Source organism: Macrobrachium nipponense, chromosome 46 (genome assembly GCF_015104395.2).
Source record: "Macrobrachium nipponense isolate FS-2020 chromosome 46, ASM1510439v2, whole genome shotgun sequence".
NCBI lineage: Eukaryota > Metazoa > Arthropoda > Malacostraca > Decapoda > Palaemonidae > Macrobrachium > Macrobrachium nipponense.
In genome coordinates, this window is record NC_061106.1 from 28407679 (window position 1) to 28435019 (window position 27341).

A 27341-nucleotide genomic window follows, 5' to 3' on the forward strand; every position below is an offset into this window, starting at 1 on the left:
ATGAATAAGTTAGTAAAGAAGGAAAGTCTAATTTCTGAGTTCATTTCAAATCAAATTGCCCTGACAAGATGCACAATGTGGCATTTACAATTACAGTAATTTAAGGCAAAACAACACTAGTCCCACTCCCCCCCCCCCCCCCCCCCCCCCCCCCCCCCCCTCCCCCCCCCCCCCCCCAACCAAAAGTTAGAACCTCTGGGACACTGTTGTGTCAAAGGTGAGCATGATAGAACAGTTTTGGTATTGCATTCCTATTGTTCAGGTGTAGATTTACTGGGAGATTATACCTAGCTCTTCAAAACCAAGGCCATAACCCAGCTAGAACATCTCACAAAAGCCCAAAGATAAACAGTCCAAATTCAAAACTGAAATGGTGAAACTGATACTTAAATCCAGGTCTTAAGCATTTCATAGTGGCACACATCCTATGATATGCAATAATGGGATACAAGAGTAGCAGGCATATCATGCAATAATAATTTTTTCACACCATGATATTTTGCCGAACTTTGCAGGCCATAAATGACTATATGGCAACACTCACACCTTGGCTCAGGATATGAGGGAAAATATAGTCTCCTTTGAGATTTCATGGAGGGCAGTACTAAACCTCCCCATTCAAGTGCATCTTGCATGCAAGTGTCCCAAAATATACTTGAGGAGTGTTACTGGTTTTAGTTCTTACCTCTTATGGTATGTTATGTTACTTGTAATTTTGCTAAATAATAAAAAAAAAATATTAAAAGAACATATATAACTTTACTTAAAACTTAGTGTATTTTTAAGTGTCCATGAAATGAGGCTCCACACAGGGTAAGAAATATTGACTTTCAACTTCTCATCAAAGGTACAAAAATTTTGTTTGAATTTTTTTTTTTATACTAAGTGCCTTTGCATAACTCCCTCTTTCTATTATTTTTCTTCTTTTTTTAAATTGGTCAACCTTAAAGTTTGGCTGGTCTCAGGGGTGTTATAAATGAATATTTAGCCCAGCCCGTAAGGGTTTATGGATTAAGACTTGCAAGATTGCAAGACCTGAAATAAAGAAATAAGGGGTCATTCAGGTGTTCACTGACATTTTCATCCTCACTAGGAACTGCCAGATAAGCCTGAAAGGTGGAAAAGCCACCAGATTTTAGCTGAAGTGAGCAAAATTCCAGTACAGGCAGTCCCCAGTTATCGACAGACTCAGTTAATGGCGATCTGGTTTTATTGAGTTTGTCTAGCACCACAAAAATCGGCGATTTTATGGTGCCATAACATACCTGGCAGGGGTGCCATTAAATGGATATTGGTGCCGCCACAAGTGCCATAAGCCACCAGGCTTTGGTTAATGGCAGTTGTCGCTTATCAGCATCCTGCCGAAAACCCCACCGATAACCGGGGGACTGCCCTGTAGTTTGTTGTTCAGGGATGCCATGAACACAGCCAAATGAGTTCTCTACATCCGTCAAAGCAGCAAGCAAGCTTTGTGTTTTTCCACTAAAGGAACCTCCTGCTTAGGGCATTGATGACCATATTCCTGGAATGAAGCTGGCCATGAGATTTAGCGTCCATCTACCATATGATTTCTACAGTATAGCAGCTCTAGGAGGGTGTCCTTTTGGTTTATTAGGCAAGTGATAATGGTTGTATTGTTCTAACAAGACTTCAACTGTCTGCCCATTCACTGAAAATGTTTGACACTTAAAGAGACTACAAAAATTATAACCTATTGGCAAGACAAATTTTCCAAAACCATTAACGTTATATTATACTGCTGGATTTTAGACTGATGACCCTTACAACAATGTTCAAAGTAGTTCTTTATCAAAATCAAGTCGCAACTTACAATTTCCTTTCATGCAAGCAAATAACCCTTACCTCCATACGATGAACGCACTATGAATTATGATCCAGCATTTGTTACCACCTCAAACAAAATTTTTCACCATCTTTTTCACAAATGCAATCTCAACTAATTTTCATAAAACGTATCATCTAGGTATATTTGGATGACACAAGCTAACTAATTATTTGTGGAAACAATGTATCTCCAATAAGACAAAAACAAATGAAAGGCTTCTAAAATCTTACTGGCACTCTTAACTGCCATTTAGATTTAAAACCTGAGACCAAACATTACCAAATGTCTGTCATTACAAATTCAAGTGTTATGCTGGTCTAAACAAGTCTTGAAAGAAACAGACAGCTATTTTGTGACAGTCACATAAATGTAAAATACTGTACGTCACATTCCACTAGATAGGCTTTAGGCAAGCTAAATTTGGAAACAGAGGGACAAATTTATTCTATTTTTTACTTTTATAAATGACCTCTCATTTGCCTGGTGAAGTAGGTTCTCCACCCTAGGTCTTTCTCTCTCTCTCTGGCATGAAAAGTTAGTGAGAGACTTGTTCTCCAGCAATGGATGAGAGATATACTGTTAGTTCTGGATCCATAGTTCCTTCATAAAAAATAAATTGGAGGCATTCTACAAACTCCCATTACGAGATAGCATATTTTGTGCCTCTTCAGGATATCTTCAGATTTTTTGTAGCTATTCCCTTTTTAATGGTTTATAACTTCGATGACATCACAGCATAGGTGTATTACCAGTCATTCATTTTGCCCTAGGAATAAACGTCATCGACTGAAATTACGCCACACAACTTGATGTCTGTCTAAAATAATGGTGGTCACTACCTTTCAAATTTTTGGGTGAACTCCCTAATCCCTTTAAGCCAGTCCCCAGGTTATGTGGTTTCTGACTTATGGTGCTTGCCTCATGGTGCTGTTAACCAAAATTTTTTCATGCCATAAGTGAATTTAATGAGCTGTTACCTGCTTTACGGCACTGTAAGTGCTATGTTTTACTATTATAAGGCAGTCCCCGGGTTACAACGGGTTCGGCTTACGACTTTCCGAGGGTAAGGCGCTTCACAATTATATTCATCAGACATTATTTCCACTGTTACGACGCCTACATCGCTCATCTAGCAGATGAAATATGACACCAAAAATGTAAAATAATCAATATTTGAAGCTTTTTTTATGAAAAATGCAATAAGAATGCAGTATACATAGTTTTTAATGCACCCAAAGCATTAAAAGTAAGGTTTTCTTAGCATTGTTTACGATGTTCTGGCTTACGACGCGTCTCAAGAACGGGGACTGCCTGTAATTATGATGATTCGGGTTAAGGCGATTTTTGGCTTACAGCGACCTGCTGGGAACGGAACCACCATTGTAACCTGGGGACTGCCTGGATACTGTTCGGACACTTTGCAGATTAAGTTTCCTGGTGTGTTTGAATCAATACAGGCAGTCCCCGATTATTGGGGGGGTTCAAACTCAGCCCATTATAGCGCCATAAATTGCCAATTTTATGGCACTAGACAAGCCCCATAAAACCGAATCGCCATTAAGAGAGTCCACCGATAACCTGGGACTGTCTGTACCTAGAACAAACTTAAAAGTTCTTATTTTCTTTCCGTATTATACATCTGGTTTTCCATTTCCCATGCAACTGACTGACAACAGAAAAAAAAGTGAACCCAATTAAAACATAACCTAAAGTGCTGCTAGTCTTAAGTATTAGCATTAACTAAGTAAACAGCACTACTCCTCTAATTCCTTTCTCGCATGTGAATCTCTCCTTGTGTCTACTTCCCTCATCCATTAACCCTTAAACGCCGACTGGATGTATTTTACGTAGACATACAAAAGTTTTTTTTAAAATTCGCGGAAAAATACTTACAGGTCTACCAGCCAAAAACTCTTGAATCACGTGCCTTAGGGGATGCTGGGAGTTCACGGATCAAGGTGTTGTTTTGTTTACAATCGTTACACAGGCGTGCAAGCGCGAATTTCTTTCTTGCCGCACTAAAAAGTATCTGTGACACATTTTGGAAATCATTTTGTCACTTTGACATAATTTTTGTACCATTTTAAATTAGCCGTTACATGGAGTATTATATATGAAAATGTGCACATTTTTATGTAGAATACAACAAAAAAATACTCATGATTGTAGCTTTTATCAGTTTTGAGATATTTTCATATAAATAACGATAAGCGCCAAAATTTCAACCTTCGGTCAACTTTGACTCTACCTTAATGGTCAAAAAATGCAATTGTAAGCTAAAACTCTTATATTTTAGTAATATTCAATCATTTACCTTAATTTGGCAACTAATTGGAAGTCTCTAGCACAATATTTTAATTTATGGTGAATTTATGAAAAAACTTTTTCCTTACGTCCGCGCGATAACTCTTCCGAAAAAAATCATACATGCGATTGTGGTAATGTTTGCACCATTTTAAATTAGCCGTTACATAAAGTTTTATGTATGAAAATGTGCGCAATTTCATCCACAATACAAATAAAAACAACCCATGGTCGTAGCTTTTATCAATTTTGAAATATTTTCATATAAAAAATGATAAGTGACAAATTTTCAACCTTCGGTCAACTTTGACTCTACCGAAATGGTCGAAAAACGCAATTGTTAGCTAAAACGGTTATATTCTAGTAATATTCAAGCATTTACGTACCTTCATTTTGCAACAAATTGGAAGTCTCTAGCACAATATTTTGATTTATGGTGAATTTATGAAAAAAATAATATTTTCTTTACGTCCACGCGGTAACTCTTCCGAAAAAATCATACGTGCGATTGTGGTAATTTTTGCACCATTTTAAATCAGCCGTTACATAAAGTTTTATATATGAAAATGTGCGCAATTTCATGTAAAATACAAACAATAAATAATTGAAGGTTGTAGCTTTTCTCATTTTTGAAATATTTGCATATAAATCACGATAAATAGAAAAAAAACCACGTTTCTTCGGTCAACTTTGACTCTACCGAAATGGTCGAAAAACGCAATTGTAAGCTAAAACTCTTACAGTCTAGTAATATTCAGTCATTTATCTTCATCTTGAAACAAATTCGAAGTCTCTAGCACAATATTTAGATTTATGGTGAATTAAAAAAAAAAAAACTTTCCTTCCCTCTGCACGCGGATTCTCCGCCACAAATCTCCGAAATGCGTATGTCCCATTCTCGAAATATTTGCTCCATTTCATATTAGGCATTTCATAGAGTTTTATATATGAAAATGTGCGCAATTTCATGTAGAATAAAAAGAAAAATATTTGAAGGTTGTAGCTTTTCTTATTTACGAAATAATTGCATATAAAAAAATATATAAAAAAATTCGACATTCGGTCAACTTTAACTCGTCAGATATGGTCGAAAACTGCATTTGTAAGCTAATATTCTTACAGTATAGTAATATTCAATCATTTGTCTTCATTTTGAAAGAAATTGGAAGCTCTAGGACAATATTTAGATTTATGGTGAATTTTGAAAAAAAATATTTTGTTTATGTCCGCGCGTTACGAATTCATGCATTATTTTGTGATAATAATTTTCTCTGTGTTGCTTTTTCTTTTATCGTTTTGCAATGTGTTATATACCAAAATGATCGCAATTTAGTGTACATTACAACGAAAAAAAAAGTAACTTGTTACCTTCAACCGTTTTGCGCATAGCGCGATTTGAATACAATTATATATGAAATTTTGTTTGTGCGCTATCATATATCGCATTATTTATATATGATAATGATGGTTGCATACTAAACTTCAGCCAATGACAAAAAAAGGAGCCAAAAATGAACTCTTAATCTTGAAAACTAAACGCGCTGTGATTTTTTGAAAAAAATATTTTTTCCGCTTCCGCGCTCACTCTGAAACACCTCCGGCACACGGGAGACATTTTTTTTTTTTTACCGCTTCGGCGTTTAAGGGTTAAGATAAGATGGGAAGAGATTCACTTTAGACTGAACACATCAAGTCAACCTCTCATAAGATTATTTATACTTTTAGGTGGCTATGAGACCCCAGTCAGTTTAGGATGTTAGAAGGCTGGTTCTGTCTGGTACTAACTTGAGAAACTTGTGGCATCATGTTAACCCTTAAACGCCGACTGGACGTATTTTACGTCAACATTTTTTGTCTCTCGGGTGCCGACTGGATGTATTTTACGTCGACATACAAAAGTTTTTTTAGAAATTCGCGGAAAAACACTTTTAGGCCTACCAGCCGAAAACTCTTGAATCACGCGCCTTGGGGGATGCTGGGAGTTCACGGATCAAGGTGATGTTTTGTTTACAATCGTTACGCAGGCGCGCAAGCGCGAATTTCTTTCTTGCCGCACTAAAAAGTATCTGTTACACATCTCGGAAATTATTTCGTCACTTTGACATAATATTTTTACCATTTTAAATTAGCCGTTATATGTAGTATTATAAAAAAAAAATACTTGAAAATGTGCGCATTTTTATGTAGAATACAACAAAAAAATACTCATGATTGTAGCTTTTATCAGTTTTGAGATAATTTCATATAAATAACGATAAGTGCCAAAATTTCAACCTTCGGTCAACTTTGACTCTACCGAAATGGTTGAAAAACGCAATTGTAAGCTAAAACTTTATATTTTAGTAATATTCAATCATTTACCTTAATTTGGCAACTAATTGGAAGTCTCTAGCACAATATTTCAATTTATGGTGAATTTATGAAAAAACTTTTTCCTTACGTCCTCGCGGTAACTCTTCCGAAAAAAATCATACATGCGATTGTGGTAATGTTTGCACCATTTTAAATTAGCCGTTACATAAAGTTTTATATATGAAAATGTGCGCAATTTCATGCACAACACAAATAAAAACAACCCATGGTTGTAGCTTTTATCAATTTTGAAATATTTTCATATAAAAAATAAGTGAAAAATTTTCAACCTTCGGTCAACTTTGACTCTACCGAAATGGTCGAAAAACGCAATTGTAAGCTAAAACGCTTATATTCTAGTAATATTCAAGCATTTACCTTCATTTTGCAACAAATTGGAAGTCTCTAGCACAATATTTCGATTTATGGTGAATTTATGAAAAAAAATAACATTTTCTTTACGTCCGCGCGGTAACTCTTCCGAAAAAATCATACGTGCGATTGTGGTAATGTTTGCACCATTTTAAATTAGCCATTACATAAAGTTTTATATATGAAAATGTGCGCAATTTCATGTATAATACAACAAAAAATAGTTGAAGGTTGTAGCTTTTCTCATTTTTGAAATATTTGCATATAAATCACGATAAATAGAAAAAAAAACCACGTTCGGTCAAATTTGACTCTACCGCAAAATGGTCGCAAAACGCAATTGTAAGATAAAACTCTTACAGTCTAGTAATATTCAGTCATTTATCTTCATCGTGAAACAAATTTGAAGTCTCTAGCACAATATTTAAATTTATGGTGAATTTAAAAAAAAAAACTTTCCTTCCCTCCGTGCGCGGATTCTCCGCCACAATCTCCGAAATGCATAAGTCCCATTCTCGGAATATTTGCTCCGTTTCATATTAGGCATTTCATAGAGTTTTATATATGAAAATGTGCGCAATTTCATGTAGAATAAAACGAAAAATATTTGAAAAGTTGTAGCTTTTCTTATTTCCGAAATAATTGCATATAAAAAAATATATATAAAAAAAATTCGACATTCGGTCAACTTTAACTCGTCAGATATGGTCGAAAACTGCATTTGTAAGCTAATATTCTTACAGTATAGTAATATTCAATCATTTGTCTTCATTTTGAAAGAAATTGGAAGTCTCTAGGACAATATTTAGATTTATGGTGAATTTTTGAAAAATTATTTGTTTACGTCCGCACTGCGTTACGAATTCATGCATTATTTTGTGATAATATTTTCTCTGTGTTGCTTTTATCGTTTTACATGTGTATTATAAACCAAAATGATCGCAATTTAGTGTACATTACAACGAAAAAAAAGTAACTTGTTACCTTTAACCGTTTTGCGCACAGCGCGATTTAAATACAATTATATATGAAATTTCGTTTTTGCGCTATCATATATCGCATTATTTATATATGATAATGATAATTTTTTTCATTTCTGATGGTTGCATACTAACTTCAGGCAATGACAAAAAGGAGCCAAAAATGAACTCTTAAATCTTGAAAACTAAGCGTGCTGTGATTTTTTGAAAAAAAAAATTTTTCCGCTTCCGCTCTCACTCTGAAACGTCTCCGGCACACGGGAGACATTTTTTTTTTACCGCTTCGGCGTTTAAGGGTTAAAATGATCAATCTTTTGACTGGAATTTTGACTTTACTTCCTCCCACCAGAAAGTAACAGATACCTAGTACCAAAATGCACTGATGATGGAAAATTAAGACAAACCCAACTTGTAAAAAACTTACATGATGGATCAGTATCCAGAAGCTCTTGAGCAGCCTCTCCCGCTTCTTGCTGATTACGCAGTCGCTTTACTGCATTAACAGCAAGGTTTAAATATACCATTCGGGATGTGGCTCGCTGGGAAGCATACACGTTCTTCAGCCAACCCCTAGAGAAAGTTTCACATAGAAAAATAACATTACAATTCATATTTCAAAAACTAAGCATAAAACAAAAGTAACATTACAGCACAGTAACTGTTTTACTGGAACAATGACTACTTTTGGAATTTAGTTAGAATGATCACCGTCAATTCTGAGTGAATGAAATTTTATTTGAGTATCGTAAAGCAAAAAAAAAAAGAAAAGAAAAAAAAAGTCAGACCTACATGATCCACTGGACAAAAAATCAGCCTTTGACATAGGAAAAACCTATTTTAGTAGTCGCTGTTGAGTCCTCAAAGGATTTACCCTCCATGGTGTGTACATATTTTTCATGCAACCCATAAAAAATGTGCATAGAGCTATCCATTCTCAACTACAGGCAGTCCCCAGTTATCAGCGGGGCTCTCTTTCTCAGCAGGGTGCAGAAACTTGGTGATTTATGGTGTCGATGTCCAGTTAATGCCGCTGATAACCAGTTAATGATGCCTCCTTTAGGTATATTGTGGTGCCATAACTCTATTATTGGCACCTTATGGCCATTAACCAGGTCCACTGATGGCCGGGGACTGCCTACATAATGTTCCCAGACTTGTGCCTGAGACCCAATGGCAGGTAGTAACTAGCTTACTATTTCCTCTAAATTGGGTAGGTGCTTGACACAGCAAGAACAAAGGGATGATAGTGGACATTTAGTATATAATGTGGTCTTGTATAAAAAATTTATTTGATAAAGTCTTAATTTGTTTAACAAACACATCAATCACATACAACCCAAAATGACAAATATTTAATTAATTTGTATTTTTCATTGCTACCAAACCTGAGGTCTTAACAGTAAGATAAATCTTCTGGTGCCAGGTTGAAACCAGTTAAAACCAATAAAAACAGTAAATGCAAGGAATCTTTGGCATCTGGCATCCGATGTGTAGTTGAGGTGGAAGTGAGTCAAGAGACTGCGCTTGAATCCAGTGAAGCATCAGTCTTTCTTCCAACCCAGGATGAAACATAGGGGTGGACAGAGGTGGGCAGTCAATGTTAAGACCTCAGGTTTGTTAGCTATGAAAAATACAAATTAATTAAAAAATTTGTCATTGTTCATACACGAACAAACCTTCAGTCTTAAAAACAGGATACTCATAATTTGTGACAGAACTTGACAATGAGGAGAAGGGTTGCCCAAACACTTCGTGTAGATAACCGAAAGGGTATTCTAGGAAACCTCTTTCTTGACCTGGCTTGTGTTACCATAAAACCTACGACACCTAAGCTCTAGGTGACAAGTCCTTCAGATAACAACGCAGTGCTTTGATGGGTCAAAGCAGAAACTATTGAAGGTTACTGATAACAAACTCCGCACTGTAAGGAATGGAAATGGAGGCAAAGCCATCATCATGAATCATGGGAATCTAGATCTTAGCCACGAATTCTGGGGCAAATTCGAAAGCTACTGACCCCAAATAGTTGACCCTGCAGCTCTCCAACTCTTCCAAGGAAGCCAAAGTCAGAAGAAAAACTGTTTTCAAAGTCAGTTTCCTGAGCTCAAAGGAGCTTGAGTGGGACTACTCAGTACCAGAGTAAGGTCCCACGTAGGAGGTTTGAGATTCCTAGGTGAACAAGACCAATCAAAACTCTGGAACCACATAGAGATTTCTCAGGGCAAAGTGATGTCCATATCCTTCAGATGAACTACTAATCACAAGTCAGCCCTTAAGTACCTTGGCAGTATAAACAGAAAGAATTTCTTGTTCTGAAAAATACCCCATAAGATAACTCTGAGGGGGAGAGAAACCTTTTTTGATGACACCAATCAGCAGCAGCAGATGGATCATCTGTATATGTCTGACAAAGATCCTCTCAAGTAGCCTTACATCTGAGTCGCTGCTCCACAAGAAAGATCTCCTGCTTGAGAGAGATATTGGACAGTCTCCAAACATGAAGAGATAAAGATCCTACTGATTGGTGGTATCTCTCCATACGAGACTGACGAAGAATGTTGTGCTAAGGCAGAATCTTTCTTGGCCACAAACACTTTGGAGCCTGACTGATGAACCACCATGGTGATGTTCCTGAGCAACATAGCGCAGCATTAAAGACACACCTTAACTTCTGCAGATCCATGGGGAAATCTTTTGGACAGTGTCCACAGGTTGCACAGGTTAATGACACCTGCCAAATAGTGTACAGGTGTGAACCACCCAGAACACAAAAAAAGTGAAAGAGTACAGTAAGGAATTATGAGCAAAACGTACCCTACATATGAAATAAAAAACTAAACCTCAATGGACATACACAAAACAAGCATAATTTAAATAACAATTAACAATAGAACTGTTAACTGGCATCCTGATCAATATAAAATCAAAATTAACATGAGTACTGTTAACTGGTATACTCACCAATACAAGATTAACATTCAACATTACGTAAATCTAAATCACCAATGTCAAAAGCCATGCACTAAATCAAATATCCAATAACTACTCCTAAAGGCTCAAATCAATGCTATCATTGCAAGAGCACCATTGTTCCTAAAAATCACAGAAGATAATCAATATCAAAAGTTAACTTAAAAATTAGATGCCATCAACTATGGAGGCTCTAACTTACAAAAAGCGGTCTGTCAAGGTGAAGATATACGTATAACACTAACCCAATTAAGATGAAATGGAAAAATTAAGGTGAAAAGGATGATGTACCCATGACGGTCTAAGAAATATAACGGAAACAGAATTTTCAGCATTAAAATATTAAAGAACTGTTAACAATGCTGCTGACATAAGAAATGTGAGGTATGATGCAGATGACCATTGGGTGCCTGAAGTTCCAGTTGGTACAGGTACCAAGCTACCTTTACTCCTCTGGTGTCTGAGAATCTCAGAAGACTGAGAATAAGGTGTCTCCATGGGTGATGGAGTTATGAAACAAACTAAAGTAAAAATTAAAAATCAGCAGCAAAAAGCTGCATAAAATTCTTACCAAGTTGAATGCTTCTTTTTCACTCAAGAACTTAAGGCACTCATCAATTAAAGAATTCAAGTAACGTTGGCGGATATTTGGTGGTACTTTGCTCCCAAACTCTGGTGTAATTGTTGGTCTTTGTAACGTTTCCTGTAAAATATAAAACAATAAAAAATATAGCAAAATCTTTTGGTGGCAGAAGAGCTACAATTTTTTTTTAACCAATACCTTGACTAAATTGCAAAAATTGATCAAAGTTGTTGGATGTGAAGGAATGTATAATTGCTGTAGTTTGAAAATAATGTACAGTACCTGTGAGAAAAAAATTAAGCTTGCATAAGCATGACTTATAATATTAAGTTGATTTTAGTTTTTATAAAATTAAACACCTCTGATGCAGCACAAACACTTGCATTTGTAGCTTTGTTTGTTATAAAAGCCATTCATTTATAATTGCTTAATTTCTGGTCTTAATAAATTCTTGACATATTACAACAGCAATAGAGGAAGAATGGCAGCACCAGTGTGTGACCCTTGAAGGATTGGTTCACTTTAGTTATGAAACTCATTTCCTTTACATCAATTTTGATGTCCACACATCCCTTCCTGAACATTGACAGCCAATATTTATCCTTAGATTTTTCTTTTCAATTTTTCACATTTACCTAATTTACAAAACCCTTTATGAGCCTTACAGCATGAGAAACAGACCAACCAGAAAGACCTTGAAAGAATGAAAACTTCTCATTCCTGTATGTGACTCCTTTGGAGTTGGATGTGTCCCTTGACTAGCACAAAGTTTTTCCCAGTACCTGTTCTGACTTTCTCATCTTATTTTGATATGCAGATAATATTCAGTAATATTCTGACGTGGTTTCCACATACATAAATGCAATTCTGGTAGCATTTACTAATTTCTTTTCTAATCACTTTAATTTTGCTTGGTATCATTTTTGTTTGGTTTTAATTCAAGAATGTATAAAAAGTACTTTTTTGCCAACTTTGGAATTTTCATTACTCAAAGAATTATGATTTTTAATGCTTCACAGCATCAGTTGCCATACGCTTCATTTCTTGCTTTTATATTAATTTCTACCTTCCTTAATGGTCGTTTCTTGAACTATGCAAATGAATGTTTTGTCTTGTGATACAATTTGTGCTTGTCTTCGCCTCTTAACTTTCAAAGAAGAATGTTATTTTAATCATGCTTCAGTGTTCTCTTTTAGCAGAAGGGTAAACTTGGTCTTTCAGTATTTTTGTGGGCCTTCCAGTGCCAGGCATTGCCACCCTCTAACTTTTCTTAATTTCTTGAGACTTTTTGTAAAAATCAATCCATTTGTTATCTATGCAATAGCAAGTACAATGTTTAAGACTGGTATTCAATTACATGGGCACCTACATTTTAATTCAACATTTGTTACCAAATGGACTAAAGTGAAACCCCTGTATTTGCAGGGATGTGTTTTCAAACCAGCCCCGGCAAAGTTAAAATCGTGAATATACTTAAAACCCCTTCTAAAAATGCTTATAACTGCCTATCTAGAAAGTTCAAATACCAAATGTATGCCTTAAATAACATCCTACATAAAATATACCTTAAATATTATACTATTATGTATTGCATTAATCTTTGAGATAATTTTGTGAGAAAAATGCACCTAGTTCCATATACAGGCAGTCCCCGGGTTACGACGGGGGTTCCGTTCTTGAGACGCGTTGTAAGCCGAAAATCGTCGTAAGCCGGAACGACACTTGGAAATATGTCTTAAACTAATAAAAAGTTATAAAAACCTTACTTGTAATCCTTTGGGTTACACTACATGTTGTTTCCTGTAGTTTTATGTACAACCTGGAGTTATTTTCATAAAAGAATGCTGGTCTTGAAGGTAAAAACTATTGTAATTCCGCTGGTGACACTACCATTCTTGAAGTTTTATGTACAACCTGGAGTGATTTTGCAAAATCTTGAGGGCTACAAGAACAGCTGATTACTATTTACGTATCATATAGACTAATTAAAGTAAATGTATCTTTAAATAGGCTTATATATTAGTATCAACAAAACATTTCCTGCCATGAGTCAGAGGACGTTTAATGAAACGAACACTTCTCTGTCCTATCTGTTCAGAAAATAAACGTTACGTCAATCCCCGAGACCATTGTTGCCAAAGCGTCTCTTCTCTCTCTCTCTCTCTCTCTCCTCTCTCTCTATCTCTCTCTCTCTCTCTCTTCGCTCTCTCTCTCTCTCTCTCTCTCTCTGATCAAATTACATTGGAAACTTGACATACGATTGCCCTAATATACGAATGTTTTGAGATATAACAGAAAATTTGCGAAATACAAGCTTTGATATACAACGAAATATTTGAGATACGATTTTGCGATGAGTGTTAGTTGTATAGGCGACCGATAAATGGCGTTCAGTCTGTTTGTTTGTTGGTGCTGCATGTTAACACGTCGTTGTTTAGTTCGTTGTATTTGCGCCTATTTTTTCGTGTTGATTTTGTCTATTTTATTATTAACCATGGGTCTCAAAGCTAAAGACAAAGCAGGTGATAAGAAAAACCCAAGAAAATGATTTCGATGGAAGCAAAACATGAAATTATAGCAAAGCATGAACGTGGGCGTTCGTATCGTCGATTTGGCAACGAGTATGGTCGAATCGGAAATCCTTCTACAATATCCACGATCATCAAGCAGAAGGAAGCTATATAAACCCCCGAGACCATTGTTGCCAAAGCGTCTCTCTCTCTCTCTCTCTCTCTCTCTCTCTATCTCTCTCTCTCACTCTCTCTCTCCTCTCTCATCTGATCAAATTACGTACTGGATAATGTCTCTCTTTGGATACTTCGATTTTGCCTAATATTGAGGGCTACAAGAACAGTTGATTACTATTTACGTATCATATAGACTAATTAAAGTAAACGTATCTTTAAATAGGCTTATATTATTTTAGTATCAACAAAACATTTACTGGCATGAGTCAGAGGGCCGTTTAACGAAACGAACAACTTGCTCTGCCTTAACTCGGAGCGTCGGAAGACGCCTCTCTCTCTAAGACGCCCTCTCTCTCTCTCTCTCTCTCTCTCTCTGATCAAATTACTGGATAATGTCTCTCTTTGGATACTTGGAATTTGCGTTGTAATCTAACCAAAAAATTCGTTTTGTTTATTATTACTGGAAACAAGCAATGATTTTTTCATTATTTGCGCTTTTGGACTGTTTATATGTAAACTAGTATGTATTCATTCGCTCGGAACTAGTTCCGCATATGAGGCGTCACTAAAAAACATAGAAAAATACAACATAAAAAAAAAAAGTGTCGAAAATCAAATCATCAATCTCAAACCGTTTAACGAAACGAACACTTCTCTGTCCTTAAACTCCTTTGGAGCGTCGGAAGACGCCCTCTCTCTCTCTCTCTCTCTCTCCTCGTCTCTCTCTCTCTCTCTCTCTCTCTCTCTCTCTCTTCTCTCTCTCTCTCTCTGATCAAATTACTGGATAATGTCTCTCTTTGGATACTTGGAATTTGCGTTGTAATCTAACCAGAAACTTCGTTTTGTTATTATTACTGGAAACAAGCAATGATTTTTTCATTATTTGCGCTTTTGGACTGTTATATGTAAACTAGTATGTATTCATTCGCTCGGAAACTAGTTCCGCATATGAGGCGTCACTAAAAAACATAGAAAAATACAACATAAAAAGTGTCGAAAATCATCATAATCTAAAACAAAATTTTTGTTGTAATCTAACCAGAAACTTATTTTTTATTAATATACTGTGCTAAACTATAAAGGATTTTTATCATAGTATGCGTTTTTTAAAAGCGTCGTTACTCGGAGCGTCGGAAGCGTCAGCGTCGTAACCTCGGAACAAGCGTCGTAACCCAGGACGGATTTTTCCATTGAATATTTAAGAAAAAGCGTCGTAACCTCGGAACGTCGTAAGCCGGAACCGTCGTAAACCCGGGGACCGCCTGTACTATCATTATTGGCAACTCTTCAGATCACCCTATAAGAGTGTGAGCTGAGGAGCCCTCAGTCTTGCTTGAGGTAGTAAGGGGGAATGTGGTCACAATTTCCCATCCAAGGATGAATCATAAATATTTTACAATAAACATGCTAGGAATTTGTTCCTGGTTTTATTTCTTATCTTTCATGATATTGCTTGAGGTGTAATTTGAATTTTACAAAATAAAAAAATATTAGAAAGAACACTTATAACTGTAAAATTAGCATATTCTTTATGACTGTTAAAGGGAAATTAGGCCCACAAGGGGTGGGAAAAATTCACTTATAACTTTCCGTGGAAGGGACACATTTTTTAAAGAATCTTTTTTTCTTATACCATGTGAATATTCATATCTTCCTCTTTCCATTGATGAGGTATTTTTTAGCTTTTCTTTTAAATTGGCCATCCTTAAATTTAGCCCAATTATGGGTGCATGCATTAGCATATAATAGCCCGGACTGTGAGGGTTAAAGATATACTATAGCATACATAAGTGAGAGAGAGAGAGAGAGAGAGAGAGAGAGATTATTTCTATTATTTTATTAAATTTAATACAGTATTAATCAATTAATATCTGAATATTAGTAAATAATTATCATAAAAATGCATTTAGTCATGAAAATAACATCAAAATATACTAAATCAGTGAATATCTATCAACAGAAAAGGCTGCGAATTGCCATTTTTTTCACAAATAATATATAGATAAGCTCAACAACAAAAAATTTGCAAATAGGTGAGTCCATGAATCTTGAGAACACGAATGTGGGGGTTAACTGTAGTATGAAAGGATAACAGCATCAAAAACAATCTGTGATGGAGACACTGAAACCTTATACAACTGAAGATGTTTGCCCTCAATCAATAACCAGTACGGTAACACAACTGCAGCTGTCAACAATTTTGTCTAGTTTAACTCTGTGTGAAATGTATGGAAGAAAAAAAAATCCTTCATTGATTAAAATCATTCCCAAAACCAACTAACAAAGTTGTGGGTTGATGTAACATACAATTTTACTTACAAGTTTAGGAGTATGTGCCAAACGTTTTCCACCCTTTGCAACAGTGTGTGCAATTGTTGGTGGGACACGACCTGATGCTGAAGCTAAACTTGGAGACAAGAGGTTCCTAGAACTTGAAGGGGGTAAATTCTTGATTTTTTCTCTTGCTTGAAGTAGTGAAGCTACATTAGGTACATGTGACATTCGCCTCTTAGGTGTTCCTACAGGAATACAGAATACATACAATAGATTATAAACTTTGTACGTAGTACATACTTTTCTCTATATTTCACCTAGATAAAGGACTTCTTGTTAACCTGTCCAAAACAGAAATATAAATGTAAAGAACATTATGGAGTGTTACTGGAGCTAGTGATAGAAATGGTTGAGAGATTTATGTACTATAGCACAACTGTCTTCAGAAATGGTTCAATAAAATAGAAAATTTAAGAAGACCATAAAAAAAGGCAGCTGGAATCCTTAAATAAGGGTAGAATACTAAAGTAATATACTGCCATTACAAACTCAATTTAGTATAACAAGAATTCGCACATTTGCTGTTGGTCTGTTTTTTATCTCTGGGCGACTTGACACAGAGTTGACACAACAAAGAAATCTGTGGCAAAATTCATGGAAGCTCTATGCTGCAGGAATTGACTGACTTCAACACCAAACATCATTTTTGGAAACAGTCTTTTCATGTGCCATGAAATCATCTCATTCACTTCTTTACCCATAAAAAATAATGTTTACAGTAATTTTACCAGAGAGTGTGAGCCATTCTCATAATGGACACAAAATGCAAAAACCAGACATGATCAGCATTAGGTCAGCCAGGGAGGCATGATTTGCAGGCTTGTAAGAAGGCTAGGTAACACTCCTCACAACAAACAAAAGATCCCATAATGTCTTTTCATGATACAAAAGCGCAGTATGTATACTCTCGTCCTCTCCGCATGGTACCGTATATACTAGCGTATCCTGCGACTGTTGAAGACCTAATTTTGGAGTTAATTTTAAGGGGATCGCATCATACCCGAGATATAAAATTAGAGTATGTAATAGCCACATATTATTATCATATGATAAAATTCAAACATAATGAATATACATCTTTTCCATGGATCTTTTAAAAAAATTTGCTTTACTTCAATACATCCAATAATATTACGTATATGTATTTTCATATTACTATTTGTTTGTATTATAAAATACAAACATAGCAATCAATGTTTTGTTTTGGAAATCAGCGGAGGGCCATTGCGACGTGAGTTTGTTTTGCTGTATTGATCTCAAATCAGAACGACTTTCTTGCTTCTAGTTAGTGCAAGTGAATCTTTTACGTTATACAAAGTGTTTTCAAGTCGAAATATCACTTAAAATACGTATCGTTTGTGAACGAAATTTAGTTATTTTTTTTCGTTAGTAGATGGCAATGAGGGCATGTTTACTGTCTAAACAAAAATCAACAGATTCTGTTCAATATTTTTCACTTGATTTCATCAAAATACTATGAGCTTTACATATTTATCTTTTATTGGAGTGAAATGTGTTCTTTCATGCCCAACAGTTTTCATTGAACATGTTTATCTTAAATTTTGTTGATGGTTGAGTTTGATGGTACTATACTGAAGTTAGCAAGTTTCATCCACATTGCCAATGCAAGATAATAGTTGTTAGCAGATCAACATTCTTTTCTCAGCTTCAGCTAAAACTTACAGGTTAAATTTAGCAGTACATACCCTTGCCGATCTTTTCTCCATAGCGAGTAAGGATATAGTAATGTAAGAATATATCAGTCCTATTCTCCTTAATGTCATTTGTAACATAACTACGGTAATTGTTCATAGCAAATCAACTGTTTCTGGCTGTACGTGTTTACACAACAACTATAACATTACAGACAATACTTTTGGCATTTCGTTTACTTTTTCAAACTTAACTAGAAAATGGGACAGATAAAGGGATGGAGGAAAAGGGATTAGCCTAACTAAAAAATGGAAAAGATAAAGAGTAGGAAAAGAGGTTAGCCTGTTATTTGGTCTCGTAAATTTAACTCACATGATATGTGTGATATATGATAAAATAAACTTTTAAGGGTGAAAATCTGGGAGCTGCATGATATGCAAGTATGGTCATTTTTATGTACTAGATGTCCCATTAAAAAAACGGCTTCATTTGTAGATTTCTGGAATTAAGGCTAACCAATTTTTCTCAGCCTTTCCTCCTGTATCTTTCCCAATATTTTCATAGCATGTTTAGGAAGTCTTATTCCTCTAAAATTCCCATACTGCAGTGCATCCCTTTTCCTTGGACTACTGTAATATTTTTTTCCACCTCTTTTGATATCATTTCTTCCTTTATCAGGTTTCCACATACTGTAGTATGCTGGCTTACAGGCTTTGTTTACCACACCACTGCAAAAAGATCTGCTTCCTTTACCTAAATAGCTGTAGAACTGAGACGTATCGGATGTCTGAAAATGGGAATTGCGGATGCAGATATTAGTTTTTTTACATTTGCAGATGCGAATGTAAATGTGGATATCAATCCTTTAAATCTGTGGATACGGATGCAGATGCACGTTTGATGTCCATCCCCTTGCGGATGTGGATGCTTTGTAAATCTAAATAATTTAGATATATTTAATTGCTAAATATGATTTTCAGCAAAATAATTCAAAATTGAGTTACTACATAATATTTGATGCACAAATTGAAGGCAGAAACATAAGTAATACTCATGTATGTGTGTGTGTACTTTCATATGAACGTACAAACAGTAACAGCGACACATGAACATTTTAGTAGTCTTAGCATAAGGTTATTTCATGCTCATTGCATGATAAGGGTAACAAAACTCGAAGCCATTCTTCACATTAGAAGAGAGAGAGAGAGAGATGAGAGAGAGAGATGAGAGAGAGGAGAGAGAGTGAGGAGGAAGAGAGAGAGAGAGACGAAGAGGAGGAAGAAGAGAGAGATGAGAAGGAAGGAGAAGAGAAGAGGAGAAGAGAGAGAGAGAGAGAGAGAGTTTCTTATAGAATGCAATACCCTGCCTTTGTGATTACAACTACTGTAAATGAAATGAAATTACTTAGACAAATATGCTATAATAGAGCTGCTTACAACGTACATATATACTGTATGAAATGTGTAACTGTGCATCATGTATTCTGTATAATAAAATAAAAAAGTCAAATTTAACAATAAACCATAACAAAAAAAATCCACTTTTAGCTACAATGTTTGAGTATGAACTATTGAACACTGAGCAAGGGGTTTGATATCCTCATATCCTCATTCTCAATTTGCGGATGTTGCTCGCAATGAAAATGCAGATGCAGATGTTAAGAATTTGTCAATGTGGATGCAGATTTATAGATATCCGATACATCTCTACTGTAGGACCATCAGGAACTATATCAGAAGGCTTGGGTATCATGGCTTTCTTTACCTCCACTAGGTTACTGACAAAGGCTGCAAAAGGACTATCCAGAATATATTCAGGGTAAGCCAAATCTTCCACAGGTACCACATTGATGATGAAACCTTACTGGTGCTGGAATGCCAGTATCATTATCAGACACACCTGCTTATAGAAAACACCTATAAGAAGCTGAACCGACGCAAGGTGAATCCCTGAAAACTCTTTCCTTGCAAGAAGTCCTATAACTGGGATCTTCCATGCAAAGTCCACAAAAATGACAAATTTTTAACCAATTTGTATTTTTCATAACTAACAAACCTGAGGTCTTAACATGAGGATAATACTAGCGCCAAGCTGGAGACCGGTAGAATTAATAATAAACTTGTGAGATCCAGGGGACTATTGGAATCTGTGCCAGGTCACGGGGTATTGTAGTTCCCAGAATGCCCTTGGCGTCTCTTCCAACCCAATTTAGATTGTTAGAGGGGTGGTTGGAGGTGGGCCTTATCTGTTAAAACCTCAGGTTTGTTAGTTAAGAAAAATACAAATTGGTTAAAAATTTGTCAGTTGTTCATATACGAAACAAACCTTCAGTCTTAACATTAGGATAGACTTCCTTATTGGTGGGAGGTAAGTCTCTATAACCGACTGGGAGTTTGCCACCTTTATCCATTTCTAAAAAGTAGATGTATTCTAAGCCATTTCTAAACAGTAGATGTATTCTAAGACAATGGACTATTATCCTTTGAACCAAAGATATATGAGAATCTATTGGTTTCCCTCTCTGGGTGTTCATACAATGCCATGGTTTATTGCATTACGGAAGGTGGAGAGCTATCTGTTCTCATAAACCACTCCTGTCCCTGTACCTGGATCTATTATCACCCCACTCTCTCCCTATTATTGAGAGGAGTGTGTTGCTACTGAAAAGTAACTGATAGGTCACGAGACGCCAAGGGCATTCTGGGAACTACAATACCCCGTGACCTGGTATAGATGCCAATGGTCCCTGGATCTCACAAGTTTGTTATTAATTCTACCAGTTTCCAGCTTGGCGCTAGTATTATCCTAATGTTAAGGTTTGTTTCATATATGAACAAAGAGTGAGGATTAATCAATAAGGGTGACATGAACTGTCCACAAGTGTCGATATATCTCCTACAATGACGATGTCCATGACCTTTCTCAATGATAAAAAAAAGCTAACAACAGGATACACACACAACAGAGTGGCAATGAGCAAAAATAGTAGTCATTTGCACAATCTGAGTTCTCAACCACCAGTCAGGATAGAAGAGCGCAGCACGTCATTCTTTAATGTGGCTGAAAGAAAAGTGAGTGCCATGGCCGGTGAGGGAGGAATTCTCCCATCTCCAGTCAACCATCTGAATAACTACTACCTTGTTACTAAATTTCCAATGACTGATTTACTTTGGCTGAAACGTGAGTGCAATGGTTAGTGAGGGAGGGATATACCCATCTGTCAACCATCTGTTAACTAGTAGTACCTTGTAAATGAATGATACACCTATAACAAGGTTCTGGTTAGGTTAGGTTTAGGTTAGAATGATATACAACCCTGTAAATATGAGAATATAAATTGGCATGACTAGGGCTAGTCCCAAAAAAAACAAAACTTTAAAAAAAAAAAAAAAAAAAAAAAAAAAACTATGGAATTGCAAGTTTTCTGGTGGCTTTATTACTTTAACAACTACATAACTTGAATTATGCAAGAGTTCTTCCTTTCCTTTTTCTTTGGAAAAGTATTATATTTATCATGTGCAGAATCATACTCTCCTACTACTAAATTTTCTAAAACTCAAAAGTCCTTAACCCACAACCTGATCCTAAGTCCAGGCCAGCAAGTGTATTAAAAGTTTTGGGAGCTTCACCCTCCCTTCAGGACTTTTGCAATTGGTGGCCCTTAACTTCAACTGTAGCCATATGCATACTTTAACAAGTTTGTTTCAAAAAATAATTTTGCCTTTTCTCTCTTGTCATTGTACATATTTTCTTTTCTATATAATTCTGCTTTAAATAAATTTCTGGAAGCTCTCATTTGTTCCTTTCAATGATATCTAATGCAACATAAACAACTTTACATGACATGTATCTCTTCAAATGATGAAATAAAGAAAGATGAGTTTATTTTTCATATTGCTATACATACACAAAACCAAATCTGTTTACCTACCTGTTGTGGAATGTGGAGAATATTTTGCCGAGGTAGATGATGCAGGAGCAATTTTACCCCTAGCAGAAGTTGTAGAAGAAACACTACATGATGAAACTGCACTGGATTTTGATCTGCATGATGTTGAAGAGGACACAGCAGATGATGTTGATACCCCAGCAACATTCTTACCTTGCTCCTCTAATTGTTGCTTTTGCCTTTCTAACTGCTTTAGTAATTCAGCCTGCTGTTCCTTTAACTTCTGGTATCTTTCCATCATTACCTGGTGATGGTGATATGCATGGAAAGCTCTTGGTAAATATGACAGGCATACAAAAAAAAATTATATGATCTGCTTAATCATTAAATAGAATGCCACATATCATGTCATCAACCCTGACATCATTTATACCAAAATTTTGTTCTGATGATAACATTGTTGCACACAATTCTTAAATAAATATTATCTTGAAGCACATCATAATGAGTTTATGTGTCTGAACCGGAGTAAAATGATCTTTTTGTGGGTAAGGACTATCAATACAGAGGGAGAGATATAAGCAACACTTAATAATCTGGATCTTTTAATATTTTCACTTATGTGCATATAAATCTTCCTTTCATAAGCAATTTCAATCCATATGATATCCTAATCTTACTCAAACTTTCCACTTTTTTATGTTTTCTTTTTCCAGTCTTTCATTTAAAGTCAACAAGAGAAATTGACTGGATATCACTGTTCATACCTACTTGACTTGTAACTTTACTAATATTTTCTTCATCTAATGTTACATAATCTGTTTGTGCATACTCTGTCCATCATCTTTTTTTTTTATTTATTTATTTTTTTTACTTCTAGTACCATCTCTTTTGGTATAATGTATTCTATGATAAAGCCTTGTAGGGTTTTACTGACTAATATATTTCCTGGATATTTTATGCCAGTTTACAGATGTATACATTAAGGAATTGCAATGAATACTAGCTAGGTGATAATCAGGAAAAATGATATTGTTAAACTACAATAAAGTTTTGTACATACTTACCTGGCAGATATATACTTAGCTATAGTCCTCCGACGTTCCGACAGAATTTCAAATCTCGCAGCACACGCGACAGGTAGGTCAGGTGGTCTACCTTACCCGCCGCTGGGTGGCGGGCGTATGAACCAATCTATCTCTCCAGCCAGATTTTTTTTTTTTTTTTTTTTTTTCTTTCACCTGTCTCCTGAGGGGAGGCTGGTGGCCCATTAGATGTATATATCTGCCAGGTAAGTATGTACAAAACTTTATTGTAGTTTAACAATATCATTTTTGTACATGAACTTCCCTGCTAGATATATACTTAGCTGATTGGCACCCTTGGTGGAGGGTAAGAGACAGCTAAAGTAATAAGGAGAGATAAGAAACAACTGATGTTGTAGGATATAAATAACCTTGGTTCTTACCTGTTCAGGCAGAAGACTTCATTGATACTGTCTCTGAGTCTGCGTTGCCTGGAGAGCTACAGCTAGGACGTGACCTGATGCTGAAAGACTCTCGGATCTACCACACTGGGATATATGATCCCGTTTGTGTGGTAGAATCCAAGTCGGATCCTGTTAAAGGGAGTTCGTCCCTATCTTAACAGGTACCTACCACTATACTGCAAGGAGCCACACTCATCAGACCACCTAACCAAACTACTAAAGATTAGTATTACGACCTAAAGAGATGCCTTCATGCATCCTCTTTAAGGCAACCAACAACAACAAATACAAGGGGAAAAAATTTATATACTAAACAGGATTGAGTTTCAGCTCCCTGCCCCACACTGAATCCGCAGATACGTACGGCCCAAGGCGAAGCATTTTTCGTAAGTGATTCTCCATCACGTAAGTAGTGGTCGCGGGAACACTGACTGACATCTCCAGAATGTTGTCTCCATCAGATTTCGCACGGACATATTCTTGTTGAAAGCAAGAGAAGTTGCTATGGCTCTTACTTCGTGTGCTTTCACTTAAGTGAAGACTACAGATGTTCTTCTCTGCAGGATCCGTGTGCTTCTTTGATGAGGCTTCTCAAGAAGAAGGACAATGCGTTCTTCGACAATGGACGAGTAGGGTCTTTACTGAACACCACAGGACCTCTCGGTTGGCTTTCAGTTGCTCTTTTCTTCTTAAGGTAGTATTTTTCACCATTCTCACTGGGCAAAGAGTTCTCTCAGGTTCTTCTCCTACCAAAGAGATAACCCACGAATCTCGAAGTTCTTGGGCCATGGACTTGATGGGTTCTCATTCTTTGCAAGAAAACCAGGAAGGAAAGAGCAAATGAGAGAGTCCTCCTTAAAACCCACATTACCATCAATCGCCTGAAGCTCACTCACTCTTCTGGCGGAGGCTAGAGCCATCAAAAACAGTGTCTTCCTGGTAAGGTTTCTGAATGAGGCTGAATTAGGGGTTCAAACCTAGAGGACCCAAGGAATGAAGGACTACATCCAAATTCCAGCTAGGTGTCTTAGGAGACTGCATTTTCGTTGCAGATTGACCAGAAGGTCCTAAGGAATAAGTCAAATCCAGGGTTGCTTCAAGTCCTTCAGACAACGATCTCTGGAATTGGCCCTTATAAGCCAATCGTCGAGATAGAGCGAAATCCTCACCCCTTCTAGGTGAAGCCATTGTGCCACATTCCTCATGATGGCCGTAAAGACTTGGGGGGCCGTGGAGAGCCAAAACACAGGGCCCTGAATTGGAAGATTCTTCCCCCCATCATGAATCTTAGAAACTTCCTCGAGGAAGGATGGATTGGTACGTGGAAGTAAGCGTCCTGTAAGTCCAAGGACACCATCCAGTCCCCTGGACGGAGTGCTGCTAACACTGAGGCAGTGGTCTCCATCGTGAACTTCTTCTTTTCGACGAAGAAGTTCAGGGCGCTTACGTCCAATACCGGCTCCATCCCCCTGAGGATTTCGGAACTAGGAACAGGCGGTTGTAAAAGCCTGCCGAAAGAATGATCTGCCACTAGTTCGATCGCCTCCTTTTCCAGCATCTGTCTTACTGCTAGTCGGAGGGCTTGATTCATGATGGGGTCCCCTGTATCTGGCCGTCAACTCCCTCGGGGTATTCGTCAAGGGAGGCCTCGAAGAGAACGGGATGAGAGAGCCCGTTCCTCAAAATTTGACAGGGTCCAGGCATCTGCGTCTTTCTGGGCCCAGACTTCTGCAAACTGTAAAACGCCTGGCGCCTACAGTTGTCTGAAGGACTTGAGTCTTACTTGGGAGGTTTGATTGACTTTGTAAAAGTCCTCCCTCTTCTATTTGGTTTCCGACCTCTGAACGAAGAGGATCTAGAGGTAGAAGCCCCTCGACAAAGGGTTCCTGAAGGAACGTCGAGGCTTAGCTTTCTTTCGTCTTAGTCCCCTGGAAGGATAGGGCGCAGCTTCCTTGCAGACTGCGCTAGAAGGTCCTGCGTAGCTTTGGCAGAGAGAGCCTTCGAAATGTCTTGAACCAGGTGTTTAGGAAACAGCTGCGTAGAGAGAGGGGCAAAAAGCAAAGACGATCTCTGAGCATGTGAGACAGACTTTGTTAAAAATGAGCAAAATACTGATCTTTTCTTCAAGACCCCTGCTCCAAACAGTGAAGCTATTTCGCTGGCCCCATCCCTCACCGATTTTATCCATACAGGATAAAGACACAATTCAAATCCTCGGAGAAAAACGTGTCCGGTGGTTCCTTGAGTTTTTCTTGGCTTAGGACTTCCGAGGGACCAATCGAGAAAGTTGAAAACTTCCAAGACTCTAAAAATGCCTTTTAGAATGTGATCTATTTCATTCATTGCCCACGTAGTTTTTGGCCGAATTCAAAGCTGATCTTCTAGTGGCGTCTACTAGTGCCGAAAAATCTGCGTCAGCTGAAGACGGAAGGCCCAGTCCCAAGGGTTCTCCTGTCTCATACCAAAATCCTGTCCGTCCTGAAAGCTTCGACGGAGGGAAGGCAAGTTTTACAAACATAGTTTTCCCCGCTTCTTCTTTAGTACGCATCCATGAACCGAAACTCTTGAGCGCTTTCTTCATAGAAAGAGTCGGTTTCATTCTCACACACGAAGATCCTTTCGTTGCTTTCGCTGTGGAGAACGAGTGTGGAGAAGGAGGAAGCAGTAGGGCTTAAAGACTCTCCGAACTCCTGAAGGAGAAGCTCTGTGAGCTTCTTGTACGAAGAAACTGCTGCCGATGTATTAGTTTCTTCCTCAGAGGCTTCCTGGTCTTCTTGAAGAGGAGAACGAGGATGAGGAGAACAAGGATGAGGATCCTTATGAGAATCCTTAGATGATTTCCAAGCTGGGGTACAGTCCGATGAAGGAGTCAAACGTCTTGAATGAGGAGAAGATTCCAAAGTAGAGGCGTACAGGAGAACGACGAGTCGTAATAGAAGGACGCTTATCCGAAAATTCTTGTCTAATCTCGCATTCCTTCCTAAACGAAGACAACTCTTAACAGCAAAAAGATGGCAAGGACTTCCCTTCCCTAGAAAGACCATGGTCTATTCCCTAGGGAACAAACTACGAGAGGGAGAGCGCCTACTAAAATACCTGGCGCCGATCGTGAGGAGAGCGGCTACTAGGCGCCGAGCGCCTATCTGTCACAGGGCGCTTAGGGGAATCCTGGCGCCTACCAAGCGGCGAAACGTTGCTAAAAATAGGGCGCCTATCAGGAGCAGGGCGCTTGAGAGGCTCTTGATGCCTACGAAGCGGAGAGCGGCTGCTATGCTCCGAGCGCTTAAACGGAACAGGGCGTTCGACGAGATCTTGGTCCTTACCAAGGGGAGAACGTCTGTAAGGCTCCGAGCGCCTAACAGAAGCAGGGCGCTTGAGGCGTTCTTGACTTCTAGCAAGAGGAGACCGATCAGGAGTAGGGAGTCTCGAGAACGAAGAGCGCCTACTAGGAGAACGAAGCAAACGAGGATCAAGGCGTCTTTCTCCAGGAGAACAGCTACTAAAAGAAGGACGCTTACCAGGAGCAGGGCTCCTACTAGACTCTGATGTCTTACAGGGGAGGAGCGAACTCCATGCGATGAGCGCCTACCAGTCACGTAATCCGACGCCCGACGACAGTAGTCGGAAGGAGAAGCGCGCCTACTTTCAGAAGGGCATTCCCTATGTTCTCTGAGAAGGCGAGGAGAAGAAAGACGAGACGGAGACGACGAAATAAGTCTTCTACGACCTGAGCGACTCTCTCTTCTTGCACGAACTCTAGAAGAAGAGAAACGAGAAGGGGCTGAGCGTCTACCCGAGGCAGGAATCCGATCTGGGGAAATATCTTCATAGTCCAAGGAGCGCCTATCCGACGAATGGCGTCTCGACACCTCCGAGCGGGAG

The 27341-nt window shown here is 37.6% G+C and overlaps 1 protein-coding gene across 1 annotated transcript in view; it reads right to left on the reverse strand.

Moving 5' to 3' along the window:
- Nucleotides 1-27341, reverse strand: part of LOC135214681 (serine/arginine repetitive matrix protein 2-like) — a 222642-nt gene that overhangs the window by 118223 nt on the left and 77078 nt on the right. Inside the window, 3 exon segments of the mRNA XM_064249016.1 lie at nt 11396-11527; nt 16414-16613; nt 22013-22274. Coding sequence (XP_064105086.1) covers nt 11396-11527; nt 16414-16613; nt 22013-22274 — 594 coding nt within the window.